At 41.4% G+C, this 23168-nt stretch overlaps 1 protein-coding gene across 1 annotated transcript in view; it reads left to right on the top strand.

Annotated features, from left to right (window-relative positions):
* The window catches only part of SEL1L3 (SEL1L family member 3), a 96009-nt gene extending 90220 nt beyond the window's left edge, over nucleotides 1–5789 (top strand). The window contains exon 24 of the mRNA XM_032633656.1: nucleotides 4794–5789. Coding sequence (XP_032489547.1) covers nucleotides 4794–4933 — 140 coding nt within the window. The 3' untranslated portion in view covers nucleotides 4934–5789. The remainder of the gene's footprint in view (nucleotides 1–4793) is intronic.
* The last annotated feature ends 17379 nt before the right edge of the window (nucleotides 5790–23168 follow it).

Genomic DNA, 23168 nt, shown 5'->3' with positions numbered 1-23168 from the left:
AACAGCACAGACCGCTAAGATGCTGGCCTGTCACTAGCTGTGTGACCTTGGGCAAGGGAGGGACCTTCTCTGTGCCTTAGTTTCCTGTTCCCTAAAACAGCAGAATTAGTAGTACACCTATGTCGTATTGTAGTTGAGAGAACCCAATGAGAGAACACTGAGTAAAGTATTCAGAACTCAAGAAATGTTAGCCCGGTATCTCCTAAGGAGTAATGCCCCCTAGGGCATTTTACTTGCAATTAAAGTACGCTGACACCAGGTAGCACCTACACTTAAAGAGCTTGGTTTACCTCAGTAAGTAGCAGACTCCACTACCAGAGACTAGCATGCTTTTCTATGCTATTAGACTCTTTCTAAAACATAAAGCTCTTTTTTAAAAAACAGCTAAACAAAAATACTGACTAGTCTAGCTAGCGTACCAAAACAAGTCCACAAAAAATATTACGTATGCAAAAAAATCTTTTATTTCCTTTGAGGGAACTTGATTTTGATTCCTAGCTTGCATACTACCAGGCAGCTCAGTCTTTCTTGAAGCTGATGCCTCCCAGGGACGTGCAAAGGTCCCTGGGTTTTTGGTAGCACTAACTACTCAGATGGTCACCAGTCTGATAGCAGAATACACATTGCCCTGGGCCTACGCCATCCTTCCAGGTCCGTCGGCTTCGCAGCTTCTGGGTCACCTACAAGTCCCATTGTCTTTGCCAAAGCTGAGCACCTTAGCCTTTTTTTTTCTGCCAGGTCTTCCTTTCTCAGATTGCTGAAGGGCAAGGTGAGGGCTCCGCTGAGGTACACCCACAGCCAGGCTCAGCCACTTTCCCACACTCCAGACACCTCCTTTCCCTGCCTCATTGCATCTCTAAAGCACTTTCCCTCTCCCCCTCCCGGTCAAGGATGCCAAGCATAATTGCTTTAATGGACCCAGGCTTTGGGAAAAACAAAAAATCCCAAAGTAAAGTACGTCTAGAACCATCTCCATTTCTGTCCCTGCCACAAATCTCCCCTGAGACTGAAAAGACATGGAGCGTGACTGGCTGCCTGGCGGAAGGTAAAGGGAAGAATAGAGGGAGAAAATGTAAAAGACCGCTTCAGAGAGAGTCCTGCCTTCCTCGTGTTATTGTAAACTTTGTGTCTAAATAGAATACACAGTATAGAGCAAGATCTTCAGAACTACCAGCTCTGGGCATGACGTGCTCACCTTTTAAACCAATGTCAGCCTATTCAAAACATTCATAATTTAAGCCAACTCATCTTTTTTGCCTAAGTGGTTAGCCAAGTGGTCTTTTAAAAAGAGTAAGATGATACGAACAAGATCAATTAAACCTTTTCCTACTCTTTTCCTGTCCTCTACATTTCCAGTTAATGAGGTACTAAAATTACAGTAAAATGTCACAAAGTGGTACTCATGCAAAAAGTAGCAGCCTTAAAGTCAGAGTGATTTAATGGCGAGATTTTACTTTTCTCCTATCTCATTATCCTTGCTGCCCTCCCGGTATCTTTACTCATAAGAAATGTTTAAATGACATGGATCTTATACGTGGACTGGTCCCTGCTGGATCCAGAGGCCCAAAAGAAGTGGATTAGATCTTATTCATAGTATATGATTTCCAGAGTTTCCCCCTCACCTCCTTACCCACCCCCTCCCCGCTGCTTCATCTTTGTAAATAGTCTACTATCTCTGGATTCACCCAATATATTCTCTCCTATTCGTCTTTCTTTTATGCTCCCATCTGGTCAACTGGCAAGCAGATATTTCTCCTGCAGTGGTCCACAACAGAGGTTGGCCAATTTTTTTCTGTAAAGGGCCAGATAATAGACATTTGGGGCTTTGAGGGCCATCTCTGTCACAACTACTCAACTTTCATTAGAGTGCAAAAGCAGCCATTGACAATACAGGAAAACAAATGATATGGCTGGTCTCCAATAAAACGTTACCGTGGACATGAAGATTTGAATCTCACGTGTTTCTCACATGTCACGAAATAGTACTCTTCTCTTGATTTTTATTCAACCATTTCAAAATGCAAAAACCATGCTTAGATTGCAAGCCATACAGAAACAGGCAGCGAGCCACCTGAGGCCCATGGGCTGCAGTCTGCCAGCTCAGGGCCAGCTCTTTATTATTCTCACTAATGTACAGAAAATGGTCCCTCAAGCAGCGAATAATCCAAAAATCACTTTTGACTCAGGAATAGACTCCGTAATTTTTGAAGCAGCACACTGATTTTCCTCATTACCTTGATTCTAATCTGGTAATCAAATTAGGACAGATTCCAGGTGATCGGAGACAAAGAGGCCACTTTAAAATTATGACGGGCTGTTGGGGGGTTTGTCCAGTGATTGCAAACTGCTCCTGGAAATGGCAGCGTTCTCACATGGATAATAACAAACTTACTGCCGAAACATCGAGCATTTTTGTTATGCTCTGACAAGAAGATTTCAGTGGTGGAGATGCTAATTATGCATTCCTTCTACATTTACACAGTGGCACTTTTTTTGTTTTAATCAGAAAACTGATTGCTGATTTATCTTGTTACCATGGTGATTTAAACATTTCCCTGAGCTTGAAAAGGAAAAATACGTGCCTTAGTACTTCATTAACTTCCTCAGAGAATCATCAGAAAGATAACTGTTAGGACCCAAGAAATCTTGGACACCATTTAATCCAAGCCCCTCGATTCACAGATGAGGAAACCAAAGCCTATGAGATTCAAGCATTTTAGGACTGAAATGTCTGACATTCTGTAGCTACCCCTAAGTCACCTATTAGTGGTAGATAAATGAGACTTGCCCCGAACAGGTCTCCTGACTCCAGCAAATGGTCTTTGTGCCGCATCACTGGGTCTCATGGTCCCTGCCGCGGTTAGATCACCTGCCAGAGTGATGGCTTTGACCTAGAAGCGTCACATCGTTATGCAACACCTGGGCCCCCTCCGCACCGCCGCCACTATCCTGTTCTTCCAGAACAGTCTCTGGACTCACAAGGTTTTCTGTAGCTGTTGGAAGGGGTTCCTTGGAGAATTCCTTTACATATTCAAAAAGGTCGGAGGCTTTGGAGCCCGTTCCGGAATTTCCTAGTATAGCCTCTTGCAGGTGGAAATCTTGAAGAGCTTATCTAGAAGTCAGATGGTCAACAAGTGATGGCATCTTCTATAAGTCGATACATTTCAGGATGGACATTTGGGAACCTTTAAGAATAGTCCCACCTACTGAAAATTGTATGAGACTCAAGGACTGCTGAGCTTAAGAGCACTGCTTAAAGGCAATTGTTCGCACAAACCATGGCCACTGTGCTAGCTGTATGTCACACACCCCTGCAAGCTGGTACCGCCACTTTACAGACAGAGAAACTGAAGCTCAGAGAGGTTAAGTAACTTGCTCAAGTTCACTCAGCCGGTAACTGTAAGGACCATGTGACTCTGGGCTTTCTGGCTTCAAAGTTTTGGCTATTTTCATAGGCTACTGGGGTCTAAAAGTGGACTATAAAGCATCCCAGAAACAAACACTCCAACTTTTTCATCAGTCCTGCAAGCGCAGCCCCAGAAATTGATAAATCAACACATTTCCATGGTAAACCAGGTCACTAGTAGTAAGAGCTAACATCTGTTGAGTACCTAGGCGAGCCAGACACTGTTCTACATTAACTCATCTAATCCTTATAAGAGCAAAATAAGGTACAGATATTCTTATTTTCTCCATTTTTTAGAGGCAGAAGGAGAGTAGGTAACTTGTCCAAGGTCACATAACTGATAAAGGGCAGAACAGCCGGGTCCCAGAGCCCACAATCTTATGGACAGGATACTTCACAGCCTTAGTACATAAAGCAGGTGTGTGGGCCTCAGCACTAGTGATATTTGGAGCTGGATCATTCTTTGTTCGGGAGGGGGGCTGGCCCAGGCATTTCAGGATGCTTAGCAGCATCCCTGGCTTCTACCCACTAAATGCCAGTAGCACCCCATCCTCCGGCTGTGACAACCAAAAATGTCTACCGACATTGCCAACTGTCCCCGGGGGGTCGAAATTACCCCCGCTTGAAAGCTATTGCCATAAAGTATAAAACTTTATAAGCTTCCCTAACCTTTATTGTGGTTCAACCTCGTTACTAAAGGTAGGTTGAAAAACAATTAAACCTAGTAATTATGTTTTCCAAAATGTATACACATTTACTTAAAGAATTCAATTTAAATCAAATTTGGCATATCATCCAAATGGAATCAGAATGTGAATAAAACCAACACTCTTTCTGATTGATTGGTGTAATCCAGAGCTTGCATTGTATCAATACTAGGTGAAAAAAAAGAGATATGACCATAGGAAACATAGACCAAGGAGTTCCTTCTTCTTTCCTTCCTTCCTCCCTCCCTCCCTTCCTCTCCCCCGCCTTTCTTTTCTTTTTCTTTCTTTCTTTCTTTCTTTTTCTTTCTTTCTTTCTTTCTTTTTCTTTCTTTCTCTTTCTTTCTTTCCTTCCTTCCTTCCTTCCTTCCTTCCTTCCTTCCTTTCTTTCTTGCTTTCTTTCTCTCTTTCTTAATATTTACACACCCCTGTAAAGTCACAGAATAAATTCAGGACTTAGAATCCCAGAGATCTTTGCACATCTGTTTCAACCTGCCATTTTATAGGAGGGGACACCAAAGTCCAAAGAACCTATATAATGGGTCCAAAGTTGCTCATCCAGTTAGTGCCAGGACCACTGGTCTAGAAGCATCTCTCCTGGCTTGCAAGGGTCTAGGTGTGGTTGTGTGTCCTGCACGTACTGTTTTGAATATTCAGCACTTGTTGTGCATGTGTCTCTGCAGCCAGCGGTTCCCATCCGACACCAGCCCGGGCCCCCCGAGACCCTACTGCCCCTGCTGCAAGTCCAGCTGTGACTCCAGCTGCAGACGCCTCTGCTCAGGACCAGCCCACCGTCACCAATAACCCGGAGCCACGTGGGTGAACTGTGCACTCCATGTCTCTCCAGATGAGAGAGAATCCTTTCAACAGCTGGTATTGGATAGCTGGGGCTGGGGCATTATACACCTTAAATGTCTTGTCAACTGGATGTGAATTTTGCACTTGGTGTCTTTTTTTTTTTTAAATCAAAGAAATACCCAGAGCAGACAGTGGTTATACCAAAGGTTATCAAACAAATACAAGGAGCATCCTGATCACAGGGACATGTCGGGGAGGTTAAGCAGGTCACTGCGGATGTCCATTTCTAATGACTGTGTATGGGGGAGTCAGAGTGTGCCTTGTGGCGTATCCGAATCCTTATACACTGAGATGGATTTTAAGAATCTTAGCCCCTTGTTCATTCCCTATTATTAAAAAACAGAAGATTGTGACTTCTCTACCAGTTAGATAATATTTGGTGTGTGTGTTTGCCACTGCCCTACCCCTCGCAGTCCCATGGACAGATTTCCATGCGACATCCAAGACCCAGCAATTCTAAGGCACCTTGAAATAAATGGGTTAAGGCTGGAAATACAGGGAAGGCGATGGCTTTGTAAATTGGGTTTACATTTTTCTCCTTGAATTTTTCTAGGGCTGTAGTGCTTCCGAATCATTTAATGACACTGTTGGATATCGTTTACCTTTCAATTGCAATCCGTGAAATAACATTTAGAAAATTCTTAGTATTTAGGTCTAGTCTTTTCCATGAATTGCCCATTAGAATAGACTGGCAGCAGTGGAATACGCAGGAAACAAGCCTTTAGCTCATAGTCTCATTCCCCGCCCTTTATGCCTGCCTGCGTCTGCATAGGGGCGTGTGTGTGTGTGTGTGTGTGTGTGTGTGTGTGTGTGTGTTTGTGTGTGTGTGGGTGGGTGGGTCGTGGGGGACGGACAGAGAGGGAGGAAAGGGAAGAGCAGACTGTCTACGCCGTATGCTGCTAAGGTAGTAAATAAATTGCAATACTGTGGGTCCAAACTACTCTTTGCACTACTTTATTTACAGTAGCAAATAAAAATTATTTTTATACCATTGTCTCCCGGGAAGTGTCTTTATTTCCTTTTTCATAATTACTGTTTCCTTTTTCATAGTTACTGTTGTCATCACACAAAGTCCTAAGGTCCATGCATTTTCTTCAAGGAGGCAAAAAATGTCCCCTCATCAGAGGGATTAATTCTGGTAACCATTAACGTTTCTGGATAGAGAGGTGGCAGGAGGCCTCTCTCCCAGAAGCCCGAGCTCAGGGTCCGGCCCCTGAAATGTTTGCACAGTATCAGCCATTGTTTCAGGGTTCTGGCTGTTGTAAGGCTGGATTTCTATCAGTTCTGGGTTAAGTCTCTTTCTCTCCATCCTCTTTCTCGTCTGTATGCTATGTGTACTGCTCTTGTTTTAGGAAAGGTTGTCCTTCCTGCTTGCGAAAGAGCCAGACTTTGGAGTCGGACAGCCCCGGATTCAAATTCTGGTTCGGTAGCTTACTAGCTCAGTAATCTTGGGTGAGTGATTAACCTCTCTGAGTCTTGGATTACTGTTTTACAAAACAGGGGCCATAAAATCCGCCTCTTGGCCTTTTCGTGAGGCTTAAGAGGATAACATATGTAAAACTCACAGGCCAGTGCCCTGAACGTGGTTGGTTGTTACCGTTATTAGAGAGAGAAGTCTGAGGGGCCAGATCAAGTGCCCTTTGGTCTGCCTAGATCCTCTTCATGGCAAACACACCCATTCCCCAGCTGCTGGGAGCAGAGGCTGCTGCAAGTTCACAGCTGCACCCCTCACTGGGAACTGCCGTCAGCAGCAGGGGTCTGCCCAAGGTTAAATCCTGGCCAGAGCAGCTCAGCACTTGCTGATGTCAGGAGGCTTTTTCAATCTCAGCACTATTGACATTCAGGGCCAGGTGGCTCTTTGTTGCGGGGTGATGGGGGTGGGGGTGGGCGCTGTCTTGGGCATTAGGTTGTATGGCAGCAACATCATTGGTCTCTACGCACTAGACGCCAGTAGTGCATGCACCCACTCCCCCAGTGTCCATGCACACAGCCAATCCCCTGGTGTGTTAGCCAAAACTGTCTCCAGACATTACCCAATGTTCTTTGGGGGGGCAAAATAACCACCCCTCCTTCACCTTGACAATGACTGATGTAGGAAAACAAAGGCCCCTTTCCTCGATTTGGAAGTCCTGGAAGGGCCATCCCAGCTCCAGAACACCACCTTGGCGACACATTCATTATAGCTCAATTTCTCCCTCTGCCCAATTCCGCCTTCCTTGTTTTCACACGGGATTTCCTGACATTGCTCCTGTAAAGCTTCACACACAGCCCTGCATTTAGAATCTGTTTACAAGAACACAACTATATTAGTCTGCTAGAGCTGCCATATCAAAATGGCACAGACTGGGTGGCTTAAACAACAGAATTCATTTCCCCGCAGTATGGAGAATGGAAGTCCAAGATCAAGGTGTCAGCAGGCTGGTTTCTTCTGAGGCCTCCCCCTTGGCTTGTAGATGGCTGTCTTCTTCCAGTATCTTTATACAGTCTTCCCTTGTGTGTGTGTCTGGGTCCTAATCTCCTCCTCTTATGACACCAGTCCTGTTGGATCAGGGCCCATCCTAGTGACCTCATTTTACCCTAATGATCTCTTTAAAGGCCCTGCCTCCAAATACAGTAACATTCTGCATTCTGTGGTACTGGGGGTTAGGACTTAAGTATATGCATGTTGGGAGGACACAATTCAGCCCATAATACCAACCTAAAACACCAGGGAAGGTTGATTCAGGTCCAGAATGTGGACTTGTGGGAGCCATTTTGATCTAAGACAATTACCCAAACATGCTCACCCCAGCTGATGCTGGAAAGAGCCGTGTGGTTCCAGTGCCAAACCAGGTGAAGCCGGTAGGTCACCTATCGAGTCCTGTCCCAGCTTAGGCTCCTGTTCTCTTGGGAGTTCTCAGGCAGTATGATGTGGGCCCAGCCTCAACCTCCATCTTCTCTCCTCAAGTTCTAAACTCAGTTCCCACAAGGCTGATGTCCAAGCTAGCTGGAATAGAACCCTGCACAGTGAAGACAATAGGGTAGGGGTGGGGGAGGAAAAAAGGAATGGGAGGATGGGGTCCAGAGATGATATTCAGTTACTTCCCTATTGTCCCCTGCCCTTGGGACATTCTTAGACCAGAGGGTGCAGCCCTGTAGATGTGAAACAGAGCTAGCACACAGATGTGATCGCTTTGGTCCAGCCAAGATTTTTAAAACTTTGATTAAGTTGTTATCTTAAAATCAATGATTTGAGGCTTTTCCTAGAAAAATCTACAGATGTGAAAAAACTGGGCTTTCATTGCTGCATGGTAAGAATTAGCTGAAGCCGAGTAGGTCGGCTCCTTTTAGACAGAACTTGTGCTTTCTGCTTTGCCCCAGTCTCCACTATTCCCTGCTGTTTAAACTTAGCCCACGTAGGTATTTGAATTTAGTATCCATGCTTTGGACTTGCTTCTCTTCATTCATAATGACTTTATTTTGGCAAGTTTGAGAGAGAACCCCAGATTCATCTACTGCTTAGTCACTGTAAAGCCCCGGGGAACTGGGGAAATGGTCTTTCTTTCCACTCTCTGATAGAGGAAAATGCCAAGTTGTGAGTCATTTGAAGTCCCAATAAAGTACCCAAAAATGTCAATTAAAAAATAGTATTTTCGGGAATTCCCTGGTGGTTTAGTGGTTAGGACTCCGTGCTTTCACTGCCAAGGGCGCGGGATTGAACCCTGTTCAGGGAACTAGGATCCTGGAAGCCACGTGGCACAGCCAAAAAAAAAGGGGGAAAAAAATAGTATTTTCCTACACCAACAGTAACTAAAAGATAAAATATTAAAGAATTATATTTGTTAAAAACAAATATTTAATAAAATAGTAAATATTGTAAATTAAATTATTTCATTTACAATAGTAATACAGTTATAAAAAGTCTAGTAATTAACCTAACAATGAATTCACTTGATTTTACCAAGAAAAAATTTTAATTTAAAGTATGTAGAGGACTTCCCTGGTGGCGCAATGGTTAAAAATCCGCCTGCCAATGCAGAGGACACGGGTTCGAGCCCTGGTCTGGGAAGATTCCACATGTCACGGAGCAACTAAGCCCGTGTGCCACAACTACTGAGCCTGCACTCTAAAGCCCGTGAGCCACAACTACTGAGCGTGTGTGCCACAACTACTGAAGCCCGTGCACTTAGAGCCCATGCCCAACCAGAGAAGCCACCACAATGAGAAGCCCATGCACTGCAACAGGGACTAGCCCCCAATCTCCTCAACTAGAGAAAGCCCATGTGCAGCAACAAAGACCCAATGCAGCCAAAAATAAATAAGTAAATTAAAAAATATATAAAGTAGAGTTAGGAAATAATAATAAGTAGAGTTAGGAAATTGGCCAATCATATGCAGAAAAATAAGACTGAAACTGTACCTCGTGTCCTTTATTTTTAAAATCCCAAAGAAATTAAAGATTTAACTGTGAAAAGTAGAACTGCAAGGCTGGTAGGGGAAATAGTAGGAGAATATTTTACACATTTTGAATGAGAAAAGGTTTTTTAAAACAATATATAGATTTCCCCTCTTCAAAAATGAAGGATTTTTATTCAAAAAAATCTACCACAGTCAAATTTGGTGGATTAGTGACAGACTGGAAGAAGGCATTTGCAACATCCAACACCACAAAGGATCAATATCCAAAATGTACTAGGAATGCATGCTAATCAACCATGACAACAAACAGAAAACCCAGTAGAAAAAATATTCGAAACCTGTGATCAGGTAATTCATGAATGGAGAAAATTTAATGACTTACAAATAGATAAAGAGCTGCTCAACCTGGCTTGAAGTCAAAGAAATATGAATTAAAATCAAAAGTTATAACTTCATATCCATCATTTTTGCAAAAATGAGAAAGACACATAATACCCTGAGGATATGGGGAAATAGTTACTCCCATGCCTAGCACTGGCAGGGCGAACTGGTGAGTAATATGGCAGTAATGGTGAAATTAAGTATCTATGACTCAGCAAGCCCTCCTGAGTATGGGCTCCACAAACTGCACAGGTCCAATATGAGGGAGGATATTTCTCACAGCATTATTTGAGAGAGCAAGGAGACAGAGCAGCCTGAATGTCCATCAGTTGGAGAATGGATATGGTGGATGGATGGAGTGAAAAACAACACACAGTCTCAGATAATATAAAATACCCAGGGGTGAATTTAACAAAAAATTTATGAGATCTCTATTCTGAAAACTAAGAGCATTACTGAGAAAAATTAAGCAAAGCCTAAATAAAATGGAGATATATACCATGTTCATGGATCAAAAGACAATATTTCCAAAATGTTGATCCTCTTCAAATTGACTTACAGATTTAATGCAATAACAATCAAAATCTCAGCAGGATGTTTTGGTAGAAATTGCCAAGCTGATTCTAAAATTTATATGGAAATGCAAAGGACCTAGAATAGCTAAAGCAGTGTTTTAAAAAAAGGAACAAAACTGGAGGAATTACACTACTTGATTTTAAGGCTTATTATAAAGCTACAGTTATTAAGACAGTGAGTGTGGTATTGCCATAAAAATAGACAAATAAATGGGAAAGAATAGAGATTCCAGAAATTCCCACATGTATACGGTCAATTGATTTTCAACAAATTTGCCAAAAAATGTATCTGCCTTAGAGAGAAAAAGATCTTTTCATAAAACAACTTGATAGGCAAAAGCAAAAAAATAAAAAATTAACCTAATCCTTCCCTCACACCATATATAAAAATTAGCTCAAAATGGGTCCAAGATCCAAATGTACAGACTAAAATTATAAGACTTGTAGAAGAAAATACCAATATCCTTGAATTTGGCAACGATTTTTTTATGTAGGACACAAAAAACATGAATTATAAATAAAAATATCAGTAAATTGGACTTGATCAAAATAAGAAACTCTTGCTCTTCAAAAGACACTGTTACAAAAATGAAAAGGCAAGCCACAAACTGAGAGACTATATCTGCAAAAAATGTAATGACAGAGGACTTGAATATAGCATATGTAATGAACTCTTGTAACTCAATAATAGAAGACCAGAAATGCAATACAAAAAAAGGGGAAACAAACTGAACAAAATAACCTCCTCATCAAGCTGGCTATAGGGATGGCAAATAAGCACACTGAAAATATACTCAACATCATTAGTCATTATAGAAAGGCAAATTAAAACCACATTGTAATATGACTGCATATTCACTAGAATGGCTAAAATTCAAAAGACTGGGGCTTCCCTGGTGGCGCAGTGGTTGAGAGTCCGCCTGCCGATGTAGGGGACACGGGTTCGTGCCCCGGTACGGGAAGATCCCACGTGCCGCGGAGTGGCTGGGCCCGTGAGCCATGGCCGCTGAGCCTGCGCGTCCGGAGCCTATGCTCCGCAACGGGCGAGGCCACAGCGGTGAGAGGCCTGTGTACCGCAAAAAAAAAAAAAAAAAAAAAAAAAAAATTCAAAAGACTGATTATCCTAAGTGTTGACAAGGACATGAAGCAAATGAAACTCTCACTTACTGCTCATGGGAATGTAAAATGATACAATCACTTCAGAAACAAAGCTTGGGAGTTCCTTAAAAAGTTAGTAGTACACTTCCTAATTTAGTGTTGCCAGATAAAATAAAAGACACCAAGTTAAATTTGAATTTCACGTAAATGGTGAAAAAATTTTAATATAGGTATGTCCTAACTATCACATGGGACATATGTATACTAAAAAAATTACTTGTTGTTCATCTTTTTTGTTGAAGTATATACTTATACGGTTTAAAAATGTTTTTACTTATTTATTTTATTTTTGACAGTATTAGGTCTTTGTTTCTGCGCACAGGCTTTCTCTAGTTGCGGCGAGTGGGGGCTACTCTTCCTTGCGGTGTGCGGGCTTCTCATTGCAGTGGCTTCTCTTGTTGCAGAGTACAGGCTCTACGTGCTAGGGCTCCAGTAATTGTGGTGCGCAGGCTCAGTAGTTGTGACACACGGGCTTAGTTGCTCCGCGGCTTGTGGGACCTTCCTGGAGCAGGGCTCGAACCCATGTCCCCTGAACTGGCAGGTGGATTCTTAATCATTGCATCACCAGGGAAGCCCACTTGTTGTTTATCTAAAATTCAATTTTATTTGGGTATTGTGTATTTTTGTTTACTAAATCTGGCAACTCCACTTCCCATACAATCCAACCCATTCCTAGGTATTTACCCAAGATAAAATGAAAATACATGTCCACTTGTACACAAACATTCATAATAGCTTTCTTTGTAATAGCCCTAAACTGGAAACAACCCAAATGTCCATGAGCAAAAGAATAGATAAACAAATTATGGTATATCCATAAAATGGATTACTACCCAGTAATAGAAAGGAATGAACTATTGGTACACGAAAAACATGGATGAATATCAAAGTAATTATGCTTAATGAAAGAAGCCAGACCAAAAAAAAAAAAAAGTACATATCAAATTATTTAAAAATTATCCATTTAAATAAAATTGTAGACAATGCCAACTAATCTATAGTGATCACTGACTGCCTAGGGCATGTAAGGATTGGAATGAAAGTAGGCGGAAGGATGCTTTTTGAACTTCTCAGAGTGATAGATATATTCCTTATCTTGATTGTGTTGATGGTTTCACTTGTGTATATATATTTCAAAACTCATCAAGTTGTATTCTTTAAGTGTGTGCAGTACATTATATGTCACCTATATCTCAACGAAGCTGTAAAATTTTATTTCTAATTTTCTTTTACTCTGTATATAACAGTGTGTGAAACTCTGGTGGATAAAACAAGCATTTTACTTACTTGTAGAGACAAGACCAACAAATATAAAAAGTTAAATAAAAGCACAAGTGTTAAACAAGATGAAATTTGAGTTAATATTTGCAAATATTGAACCAGTATATTTTAATTTCCCCTACAACTCATGTTCCTTTGCAGCCTTCTCCCTCAGAGAGAGCCCTGAAGCTTACAACCAGAGGGTAGAAGAAAGCAGGATAATTGACTAGCAAACTAAGCCTGCTAGAGATCAGTTTCCTACAATCTTTAGTGTATCAAGGGATAGGTTTGGAGGACTAGTTCATAGATTTTTCTATCAGTAGTGTAGAGACAGTATCCCTTCCATTTGTGACAACTAGATACTGTGATTAAAAGAATATAATAAAGGAAGTAAGAGAAAGATCCACTCCTTCCATCCTGAAGGGTGGCGGGGAAAAGAAAGAAGAGAAAAACAGAGTCTAGAGGAGGAAGACAGATGCCATAGTTCTCCTTTTTTATATCCTCTCAAGTCCCCAGGAGGACTGACCCTCAAACTTAAACACAGGGGAATCCTGGGGCATAGAGAGATCTGTCCTGCTTCCATTGGAAGGCGCCATGACCCCTGACCATACCTGGGGCTCAACCAGTGCCTCTGTGTGCTGTAGCCAAGGGGAAGAGCCTGAGTTTGGCTTCCCTGAGTCTTGCCAGCTTTCTGTGTGATTAGAAGGTGTCCAGACAAACACCTTATACCACATTGAGAAAAGAAATTATGCAATGAGAAAATGTGTATTTGTAGAGGTTGTGGAATATGTTTATAAGCTTGCCAATCAGGAAATGCTAATATGACAAACAGTTCACCATTACTTCCTTCTTGGTTTTTGCTAGAGATTAAGGTTTCTAAGGGTTAAAAATTATTATGTGGATGTAATTAAACTACTAGAAATAATAAGGGAAACATTTCAGTATAGAAGAAAACTAAGATGTGTGTTTCTACTAAACAAAGTCATGAAGAAAGGAAATGGATTTTATTAAGGGAAAATGAAGCGATATTGTCCTGAAGCATCTCAAAGAGAGATACTTAATGATGCATATTTGGTATATTATATTACACAGGAAGCATTGTCAAATAAAAGGTAACATTAAAAAAAAAAAGTGTCCAGAAAGTTTTATGTGCCCCAGAGGGAAGATGTGGAAAGTCGCTGAGGGTGCTGGCTGTCAGAACTCTAGCAGGGACTGCAGCTATGGTAATCTTTAAATACCAGTGAGAGCCGGAAGTGGAGCCCATCAGTAAGAGGAAGCTGGAGAGGATGTCTGGAAGCAATGCCCAAGATGAGGGAAGCGACCACAAGTTTCCTGAAGCAGGTAGTAGCTTCAGAGGCTGGCCCAATGACTAGACAGTATGAAGACATTGTACACATCACCACAAGCATCCCACTGTGAAAGGAAAATCAAAATGGAGTCGGTATTGCTAAGGAGCTCTCTAAAATGGAGCTGGGAGGTCATTAAGGAAGTGTGACTTATGCACATCAGCCTGGATGGAATCTGACCTTTTGACCTGATGAAGTGACCCAGAAAAACTGCCAGAAACTCAAGATGCTTATTGAATCTTTACCCTAAAATAATTCGTGACCGTCTATATATGTTTCATACCTCTACCCTAAAACAATTTTGTGATTCCTTAAGGACAAATATTTTCTGATTCAGGGTCAGAGTCAGTCACCATTCTTACCAGGCAACTTTTAAAAACTTCGTGGCTTTTTGTTTTTATAAGTGCTTCTTTCTCTTCCTCAAAACACTGTTTCAGGTTACCCAAATCTGTGCCTCCTGAAATGGAATTCTTAAGACCCTAAATAAACTCTTCTTATTTGCAGTCTCCTGAGTTATTTTTTTGACACCACAAATTCCAACATTGATACCATCTTACAGAGGAATAGTGTGTCTACGTGTAGGGGGAGGAGGATTCTGAGAGAGCAGGCGTTTTACCTAAAGAAACTAAACTACCTGATGGCACAACATTAGTTTATTACATTGGAATAAATAGTTTCCTGATTCTACTCCTCTACCCCGCCACCCACCAATACCCAGAGGACACACACTCAGAAGGAAGGCTAGATTATAGATAAAAACATATTTCCAACACACATGAGTGTAATAAATTTGTAAACCATTACCAGGATAAGACAAGGGATGTTTCAAGGCATTCGATGCTCAAGGGCAATAGTGGTAGCCAGTAAATGCCAGGTAGTCTCAGAGGTGGGGTTGACTCTTGCGGCATGGGCAGAATTGGGGCCAAGCAGATAGAAGGGGACATGTCAGATGAGGAGAACCTTGTGAGCAAAGGCCTGGAAGAGAGGGTGGGCATGTGGAACAGAGAGCTCCTGCTGGGCTGTGGTGCCCCTGTTGGTGAGCGCAACCTGGGAATTCAGCAATGAGTAAGCTCAGAAAAGGCAGGCTCTGAACAGACCTGGACATGCCTTCTAGAGACTTTTCAAAAAGAAAGCCAGAGAATGTTAGCTGGTCCCTCAATAGGCCAAGAAGCTGCAGGGTAGCAAACATCTTTGACATGTCACTGAGACAGATTGAGATGATTCTTTAGAGGGTATGTCCAAGGCACTAGAAACACCAAGGGTCATTCTCCTAGTAGGTCATCTTAAAGAAACAGGGGACTCGGAACAAAGGCTAGCTGGTACACTGTAAGGAGAGCTCTTATTTTCTAGTTTTTATTCACTCCAGGAAGAAAACGTACTGGGTCAATCTGTGCTAACTGGCCTGGCTCACCCTTCTTGCCACCTCCTGTGGCCGAGCCACTCAGCCAGGCAGAACTCCTTGCCGAGAGGTCACAGAACAGGAAAGGGTGTTGGTTCTACGGGAGAAGCAGGCACTCTCGTTCATTGCTGGTGGGAGTGCAAAAGGGTTCACCACTTTGGAAGACAGTGTGGTGGTTTCTTACAAAATTGAACACGCTCTTAACCTATAATGCAGCAATGGCACTCCTCGGTATTCACCCAAATGAACTGAAAACTTTGGTCCATACAAAAACTTGCATACAGATATTTATAGCAACTTTTTTCATAACTGCCCAAACTGGGAAACAACCAAGATGCCCCTCAGCAGGTGAATGTATAAACTGTGGTCCATCCAGATAATGGAATATTATTCAGAGCTAAAAATAAACAAGCTAGAAAGCCATAAACAGATGTGGAAGAAACTTAAATGCATATCACTAAGTGAAAGAAGCCAATCTGAAAAGGCTACGTATTGTATGATTCCAACTATATGGCATTCTGGAGAAGGCAAAACTATGAAGACAGTAAAAAAGATCAGAGAGGGGCGGGGAGGGATGAATAGGGGGAGCACAGAGGCTTTTAGGGCAGTGAAAATCCTCTGTATGATACCATAATGATGGACACATGTCACTATACATTTGCCCAAACTCGTCAAATGTACAACACTAGGATTAAACTGTAATGTAAACCCTGGACTTTGGGTGATTATGATGTGTCAACGTAGGTTCGTCAATTATAACAAATGTACCACTCTGGTGCGGGATGTTGATGACAGGAAAAGCTGTGCATGTGTGGGGTGCTGGGAGTTATGGGAAATCTCTGTATCTTCCCTACAATTTTGCTGTGAACCTGAAACTGATCTAAAAAAATAGTCTCAATAATTTTTTTTAAAGCTAACAGAGATCAGTAATAGTTTTAAATGAATAACGTTAACATTTGAAGAAGAGTCACAAATGTAAGAAAAATAGTACTCATTAGGACTTTAGGAAATTTGGGGATTCTGGGAGACCTTAAAATAGTTTCATCCCCAAAAAGGATGTCTTTTGGGTCCACAGGTCTGCAATCGCCCAGAGCAGGGACACCTGGCCTGAACTACTTGCTATGTAGCCCTAAGCAAACAGCAGGCCATTGGGCCCACTTTACTGGTCTAGCTGTCATCTCTGAGCTATCTTCGGGGTCTGATGTACAATGATTGGGCTTTTTTCCTCACAGTGGGCCTGGAGATCTGGCCCCTCTCTTTTTCATTCCAGCTGCTCCATAATCCAGCTCTCATTTCCTCTCTTCCAGGAAGTAGAAGAGAACCAACACTTCTTGTCTACCTACCATTCACCTAGTACTTTCCAGACATTATTTCTATAAGCAGGGGTCCAAGTAGGATCCCATCTATCCATTGGGAGTAGTCAAAGGATACCCACTCTCTCAAGAAATCATTTGCAAACTCAGATTTTCATGGAGTTTAGAATGTCTTCTGGGAACATGTCTTGATTTGCGGTTCATGCCTGGGGCTCAGACATGCCTGACAAAATTGAGGGCCATGGCTTGGATAGTCCTTATAGAAGCCAGGGAGGAAATAGACCCTAGGGACCCAGACTGGGCAACAGGCCCTCAGGGCTACTGGGGAGAACTAGATTGGGTTTACAAATAATCTCTTCTCAACTCTGCCATTCTGGAAATATTTCACATTTGAAAGAGCTGTTTCAGTTCTGACTCTCTGGGGCCCTAGCAGGCTGTAGAGTCACTAATGGACTTATACTAAGTGAGGGAGAGAGTATTTTCTTTCTTTTTTTTTTAATTAAATTTTTTTGGAATATACTTGATTAACAATGTTGTGTTAGTTTCTACTGTACAGAAAGATGAATCAGCTATACATATACATATATCCCTTCTTTTTTGGATTTCCTTCCCATTTAGGTCACCACAGAGCATTCAGTAGACTTCCCTGAGCTATACCGTAGGTTATCATGAGTTATCTATTTTTTTTTTTTTTTTTTGCGGTACGCGGGCCTCTCACTGTTGTGGCCTCTCCCATTGTGGAGCACAGGCTCTGGATGTGTAGGCTCAGTGGCCATGGCTCACGGGCCCAGCCGCTCCGCGGCATGTGGGATCTTCCCAAACCGGGGCACGAACCCATGTCCTCTGCATCGGCAGGCAGACTCTCAACCACTGCACCACCAGGGAAGCCCGAGTTATCTATGTTATGCATAGTATCAATAGTGTATATATGTTAATCCCGGTATGAGGGAGAGTATTTTCTATCCTCATTCTTCTCATCAGCACCATTACCCTACGTCATGAATCCGGCTTAGTGTGCTGCTGAAATATGTCGCTCAGTACCCTATAGACGTTTGTTAAGCAAGTAAATGAACCAAGCCATCCTGCATCGTGAAGTTCAAACCCTCTGTTGGTGAGTGTCCACGGCAGTTCCACCAAATGACCGGCCCGAGCCAATAAATAATGAAGAAACTGAGCTTAGAGTGTACCCTGGTGGAATTGTGGGGACCAGGGGCTGGTGAGTGAAGGGGCACACCCCAACATTGGGAAACATAAGGTCTACTTATGGACCCACTTCCAGGAAGGGAATGTCCTCATGAGCAGGTCGGGTATCAATATTAACATGACCTCATTTGTATCCTCAGGGTGAGATATTAGGTTCGTATTTCACTTAATTCTCATGATACCACTGCAAATAAGATACACATTTTTCCCATTTTACAGATGAATAGACTACTGTTGCAATCATACTCAGGAACGAGTAACTGTAAAATCTCAGTGGCACATAGCCATAAGCATTTATTTCTCGTTCAGGCACCTGCAGGTTGGCTGTGGTTCAGCTGATCTAGTCTGGGCTTGGTTCCAGGCTGTAGGGTGGGTCCAACCATGCTCCATGTGTCTTTTATTCATCTGGGGTAAGCAGGTAACTGGGCATGTTGAATGAGATCAGGATATGCAACCCCAAAATATACCACTTTGGCATAAGTGTTATTGAGAATCAGAAGATGCAGGAAGAGTTCTCTGCCCTTCTGTTTTCTGCCCAAAATTCGGGCATAAATTTCCCTTTGTGAAGGTGACCTCTCCTCTCTCATACCAGGAAGAGGAGAGCAACTCTTTTCACTGGAGATGGAGAGTCAGCACTGAGATGAGTCTGCATTAAAAAATCTTTCTAAAATAACCCTTATGTTCCATTAGTTTCCCCATATATTTCTTAGTTACTTCCCACAAAACATCATCCCTCAAATCTCAAACCCCCTTTCCTTTGTTAAAATGGTATATGAGCTTCTGAGTCTAACCACTTCTTTGTGTTTCTCTTTTTCTGTAAATTCTCAAGTGTGTAAAATATTAATAAAAAAGTGTGTGCCTTTTCTCTTTTTGTCTTTTATTACTTTAATCTGCAGGCCCCCATACACTGAAGTGAAGAGGGTAGAGGAGACGTTTATCCTCCCCAACAATCTCATGACAAGAGGCTCAAAACCCAACTGGGCAAGCATTTTGAAGCCTTCATTCACATCACCTCCGCTAACATCCCATTAGCTAATGCAAGTCATATGGGTAACCATGAAGGTAAGGAAGAGTACGCCTCCTGTGGAGGTGGGAGGGGGCTTGCTTTCAACTTCCATTTGTCTTGACACCAAAGCTGGAGCTGTTTCTTGCAGCCTTCATCCACTGCCCCCTTGTGTGAATTCCCCAGGCTTGTTGTGTTTACCACTCAATGAAGCAATTAATCACATACTTTTGTCACATTGCTCAGGCATTTGTGCTCTGGTATTTGCTTTGTTTCCCCAGTGGGATGATTCAGTTATTAAAGCAGGGGCACTTCAGGGTCACTCCTAGCCCCTGTACAATGATGGCACTCAGAAGGAGCACAGTGAATAATCATAGAAGGACTGCTCAGGTATTTTTTCCCTATTTTCCTACCAAGAAGTCTGCCACTATGGGTATCCTGGCAGATTACATGAGAACGAGCCCCAAAGAGCTGAGCGTGTAACTGCCTCCCCACAGTTCTGGAAGAATTTGATAGCTCTTCATTTATTTCGGAGGATCGTCCACTAGCAGGTACAGCTGATTTAATCAGTACTGTATCTTCCTTGCAGAATTAATTAGCAGCTTTTGTCAAAACTTAAGCTTCTGTTAAAAGCAGACTTTAAAAAAAAATTGTTCCAAGCTTATCTCCTTATTTTCAGTTACGTTTCATCCAGACAAGAGACCAAAATCTCACTGCCTTTTTTCTTTTAAGTTGAGCTATAATTGACATATATAACATTGTGGAGTTTAAGGTGTACAGCATGTTGATTTGATACAGTTATATGTTGCTATATGATTACTACCATAGAGTTAGCTAACACTTCCATCACATCACATAATTATCATTTCTTTTTTGTGTGCAAACATTTAAGTCACTTTCAAGTGTATAATACAGTATTGTTAAAATTTTTAAATAGAACTACCATGTGATCCAGCAATCCCATTTCTGGGTATTCGGAAATGAAAGCAAGATCTCGAAAAGATGTCCTGCACTCTCATGTTTGTTGTCACTTTATTTACAATAGCCAAGATATGGAAGCAACCTATGTGTCCATCAATGGATGAATTAAAGAAGACATGGTATAAATATATAATGGAATATTATTCAGCCATGAGAAAGAAGGAAATCTGACCTTTTTTTTTTTTTGCGGTATGCGGGCCTCTCACTGCTGCAGCCTCTCCTGCCGCGGAGCACAGGCTCCGGACGCGCAGGCCCAGTGGCCATGGCTCACGGGCCCAGCCGCTCCACGGCATGTGGGGTCCTCCCGGACCGGGGCACGAACTCGCGTCCCCTGCATCGGCAGGCGGACTCCCAACCACTGCACCACCAGGGAAGCCCTGACCATTTTTATTGGATGGAACTTGAGGGCATTATGCTAAATAAGTCGGATAGAGAAAAACAAATACTGTATGATCTCACTTACATGTGGAATCTAAAAAAGCCAAACTCATAGAAACAGAGAGTAGAAGTGTGGTTACCAGGGGCTGCAGGTATGGGAATTGGGGGGATGTAGGTCAAAGGGTACAAACTGGCAGTTAGAAGAGGAATAAGTTCTGGGGATCTAATGCACAAAATCTCACTTTCTAGAGTTAAGAAATGAAGAGTCAGAGTGACTCAAGAATGCCCTTCCCCTAGTCAAATGGAGATGATGGTAATATTGGTTAATATTCACTAAGCACCTACTATGTACCAGGATTATTCATTCATAACCTTGTTCAATCTTTATCTTACCCCATCTTATAACTGTTATAATTATCCCCATTTTGCAGCTGGAGAAAATGAGATTTAAAGAGATTATGAGACTTTCCAGGGTCACAGTGCTTACAAATGATAGAGATGGGACATCAACCCTAACCAGAAAAATCTGTGCTCTTTAGTGCTCTATGCTAAATCTCTGTGTTCTTTTTTATTTTAATGAACTACTTCAGACATTAAAATGTACAGAAAATAATAGTCAGGTACAACCAACCAGCTTTATAAAATGTTACCTTTTTTTTTCTTTCAATGATAGACTTTAAACAAAAACCAAAATATGACAGACATGGAAACCGTCTCACAGGTACCCCTCCCTCCCCCTATGCCCTCCCCCTATGCCCAGGGGGAACCACTATTTGAATTTAGAATTTCTAATTCCAGTGTACTTTTAAGACTTGCTGTATATGTAAATAAGGACAAACATTATATAGAATCATTTGGAATGTTTTAAAATTTTATTTAAATAGTATCCTTCTAAAATTGGCTTTTCATTCCACCTTGTGTGTTTGAGATTTATCTATGTTGATATATATGTATGTATATCTAAATACAAATATATATATACATAGATATAGGAATATTAGAACTGGAATATTGGTATGTAATATTTCACTTTGTAACTATACCATTAGTTATCCATTGTCCTGTTGTCTTTTTAGTACCAACAGTATGTCAATGACTATTTTCTGCATGTGTCTCTTCATAAACAAGTGCTAGAAGTTTTCTACAATACGTACCAAAAAGTGCAATTACTGTGTCAAATGGTATGCATACTTTCTACTTTATAGCTGTGTAGTCGTCTAATGTGTTAACACCCATTTACACTCCCACCAGCAGGCCTGAGAGTTCTACATATCCTGTATCCGCACCAACATTTGGGATGGTTGGAATTTTTAATATTTTCCAATCTCATGGCAGTAAATGGCAATTTATTTTAATTTACAATTTTCTAATTGTTAGAACACATGTCTTTTAAAGACGTTAATTGACCAGTCATGTTTCTTTTTCTGTGAACGTTTTCATCTTATTTTCTGTCCATTTTAATATTGACTTGTTTGTCTTTTTCTTATTGAACTGGAATTCTGGGTACTAATCTTTTGTTAGTAACATCTGTTGAAAATACAGCCTCCTAGTATGTGATTTATCTTTTCATATATTTATGATGTCTTTAATTGTATAAAATTTTAAAATTTCAATGTATTAATAGTTAATTGCTAAATTTAAATATGGGAATTCCCTGGTGGTTCAGTGGTTAGGACTCAGTGCTTTCACTGTGATAGCCTAGGTTCAAGCCCTGGTCAGGGAACTAAGATCTTGCAAGTCGTTCAGTACGGCCTAAATAAGTAAGTAAATAAATAAACAAACAAACAAATGAATAAATAAACCTTTCATTTCATGCACATTGCTCAAAATTCAAGAGGTACAGAAGAACATATAGTGATGTCTCTCTTCTCTGGCTCTTCCTTCCTTAGTCATGCAATTTCCTTCAATATCCTTACAAAATTATTTTATGCACATAAAAAAGCAAAAGATAAATTGTCTCTTTTACCTTTTAACCCAAATACTGTTCTTCTGGGGGTTTTTTGGCTGCACCATGTGGCAAGTGGGGATCTTGGTTCTCCAACCAGGGCTTGAACCCATGCCCCCTGCAGTGGAAGCGTGGAGTCTCAACCACTGGACCACCAGGGAAGTCCCCAACCCAAATATTAACATACTGTATATACTATTACACATCTTGAGGGGTTTTTCTCCTTTACTGTATATCTTGGAGATTATTCCGTATCAGTACTATACTAAAGATTTTTCTCAGTCTACAGCTCCATAATATTCAGTAGTATGAATGTACTGTAACTTACATTTAACCATTTACCGATTAATATTGGGTTGTTTCCCATCTTTTGCTCTTCCAAACAATGTTGCCCTGAGTAACCTTGTTCTTTTATCATTACACACATATGTGCAAATGTCTAAGGGACAAATTCCTAGATATGGAAATGAATGATCAAAGGATATATGAGACTGTAATTAATAGATAGTGCCAAATTCCCTCCTTAGGGGTTGTAAGAATTTATACCCCACAGTGTTGTAAGAGGGTGTGTTTCCTACATCATGGATGTCACCATAAATCAGACTTCTGGACTTTTACCATCCTAACAGGTAAAAAGTAGTATCTCAATGTGGATTTAATTTGCATTTCTGCTACTATTAATGAAGTTGAACTCCTGGCACAGAAATAAAATATTTTTAGGTTTTTAAAAGACCACTTACGTATACTTTTCTGTGATCTGTCTGTTCATATGAAATTATTGTTACTTTATTAATTTGCAAGAGGGTTTTTAATTTATTAGTGACGTTAGCTCTTTGTGATGTAAGTTGTAAATTTTTTTC

This window comes from Phocoena sinus, chromosome 5 (assembly GCF_008692025.1).
Source record: "Phocoena sinus isolate mPhoSin1 chromosome 5, mPhoSin1.pri, whole genome shotgun sequence".
Lineage (NCBI taxonomy): Eukaryota > Metazoa > Chordata > Mammalia > Artiodactyla > Phocoenidae > Phocoena > Phocoena sinus.
The sequence above is the reverse complement of the archived record's forward strand: the minus strand, read 5'-3'. Positions and strand labels throughout refer to the sequence as shown.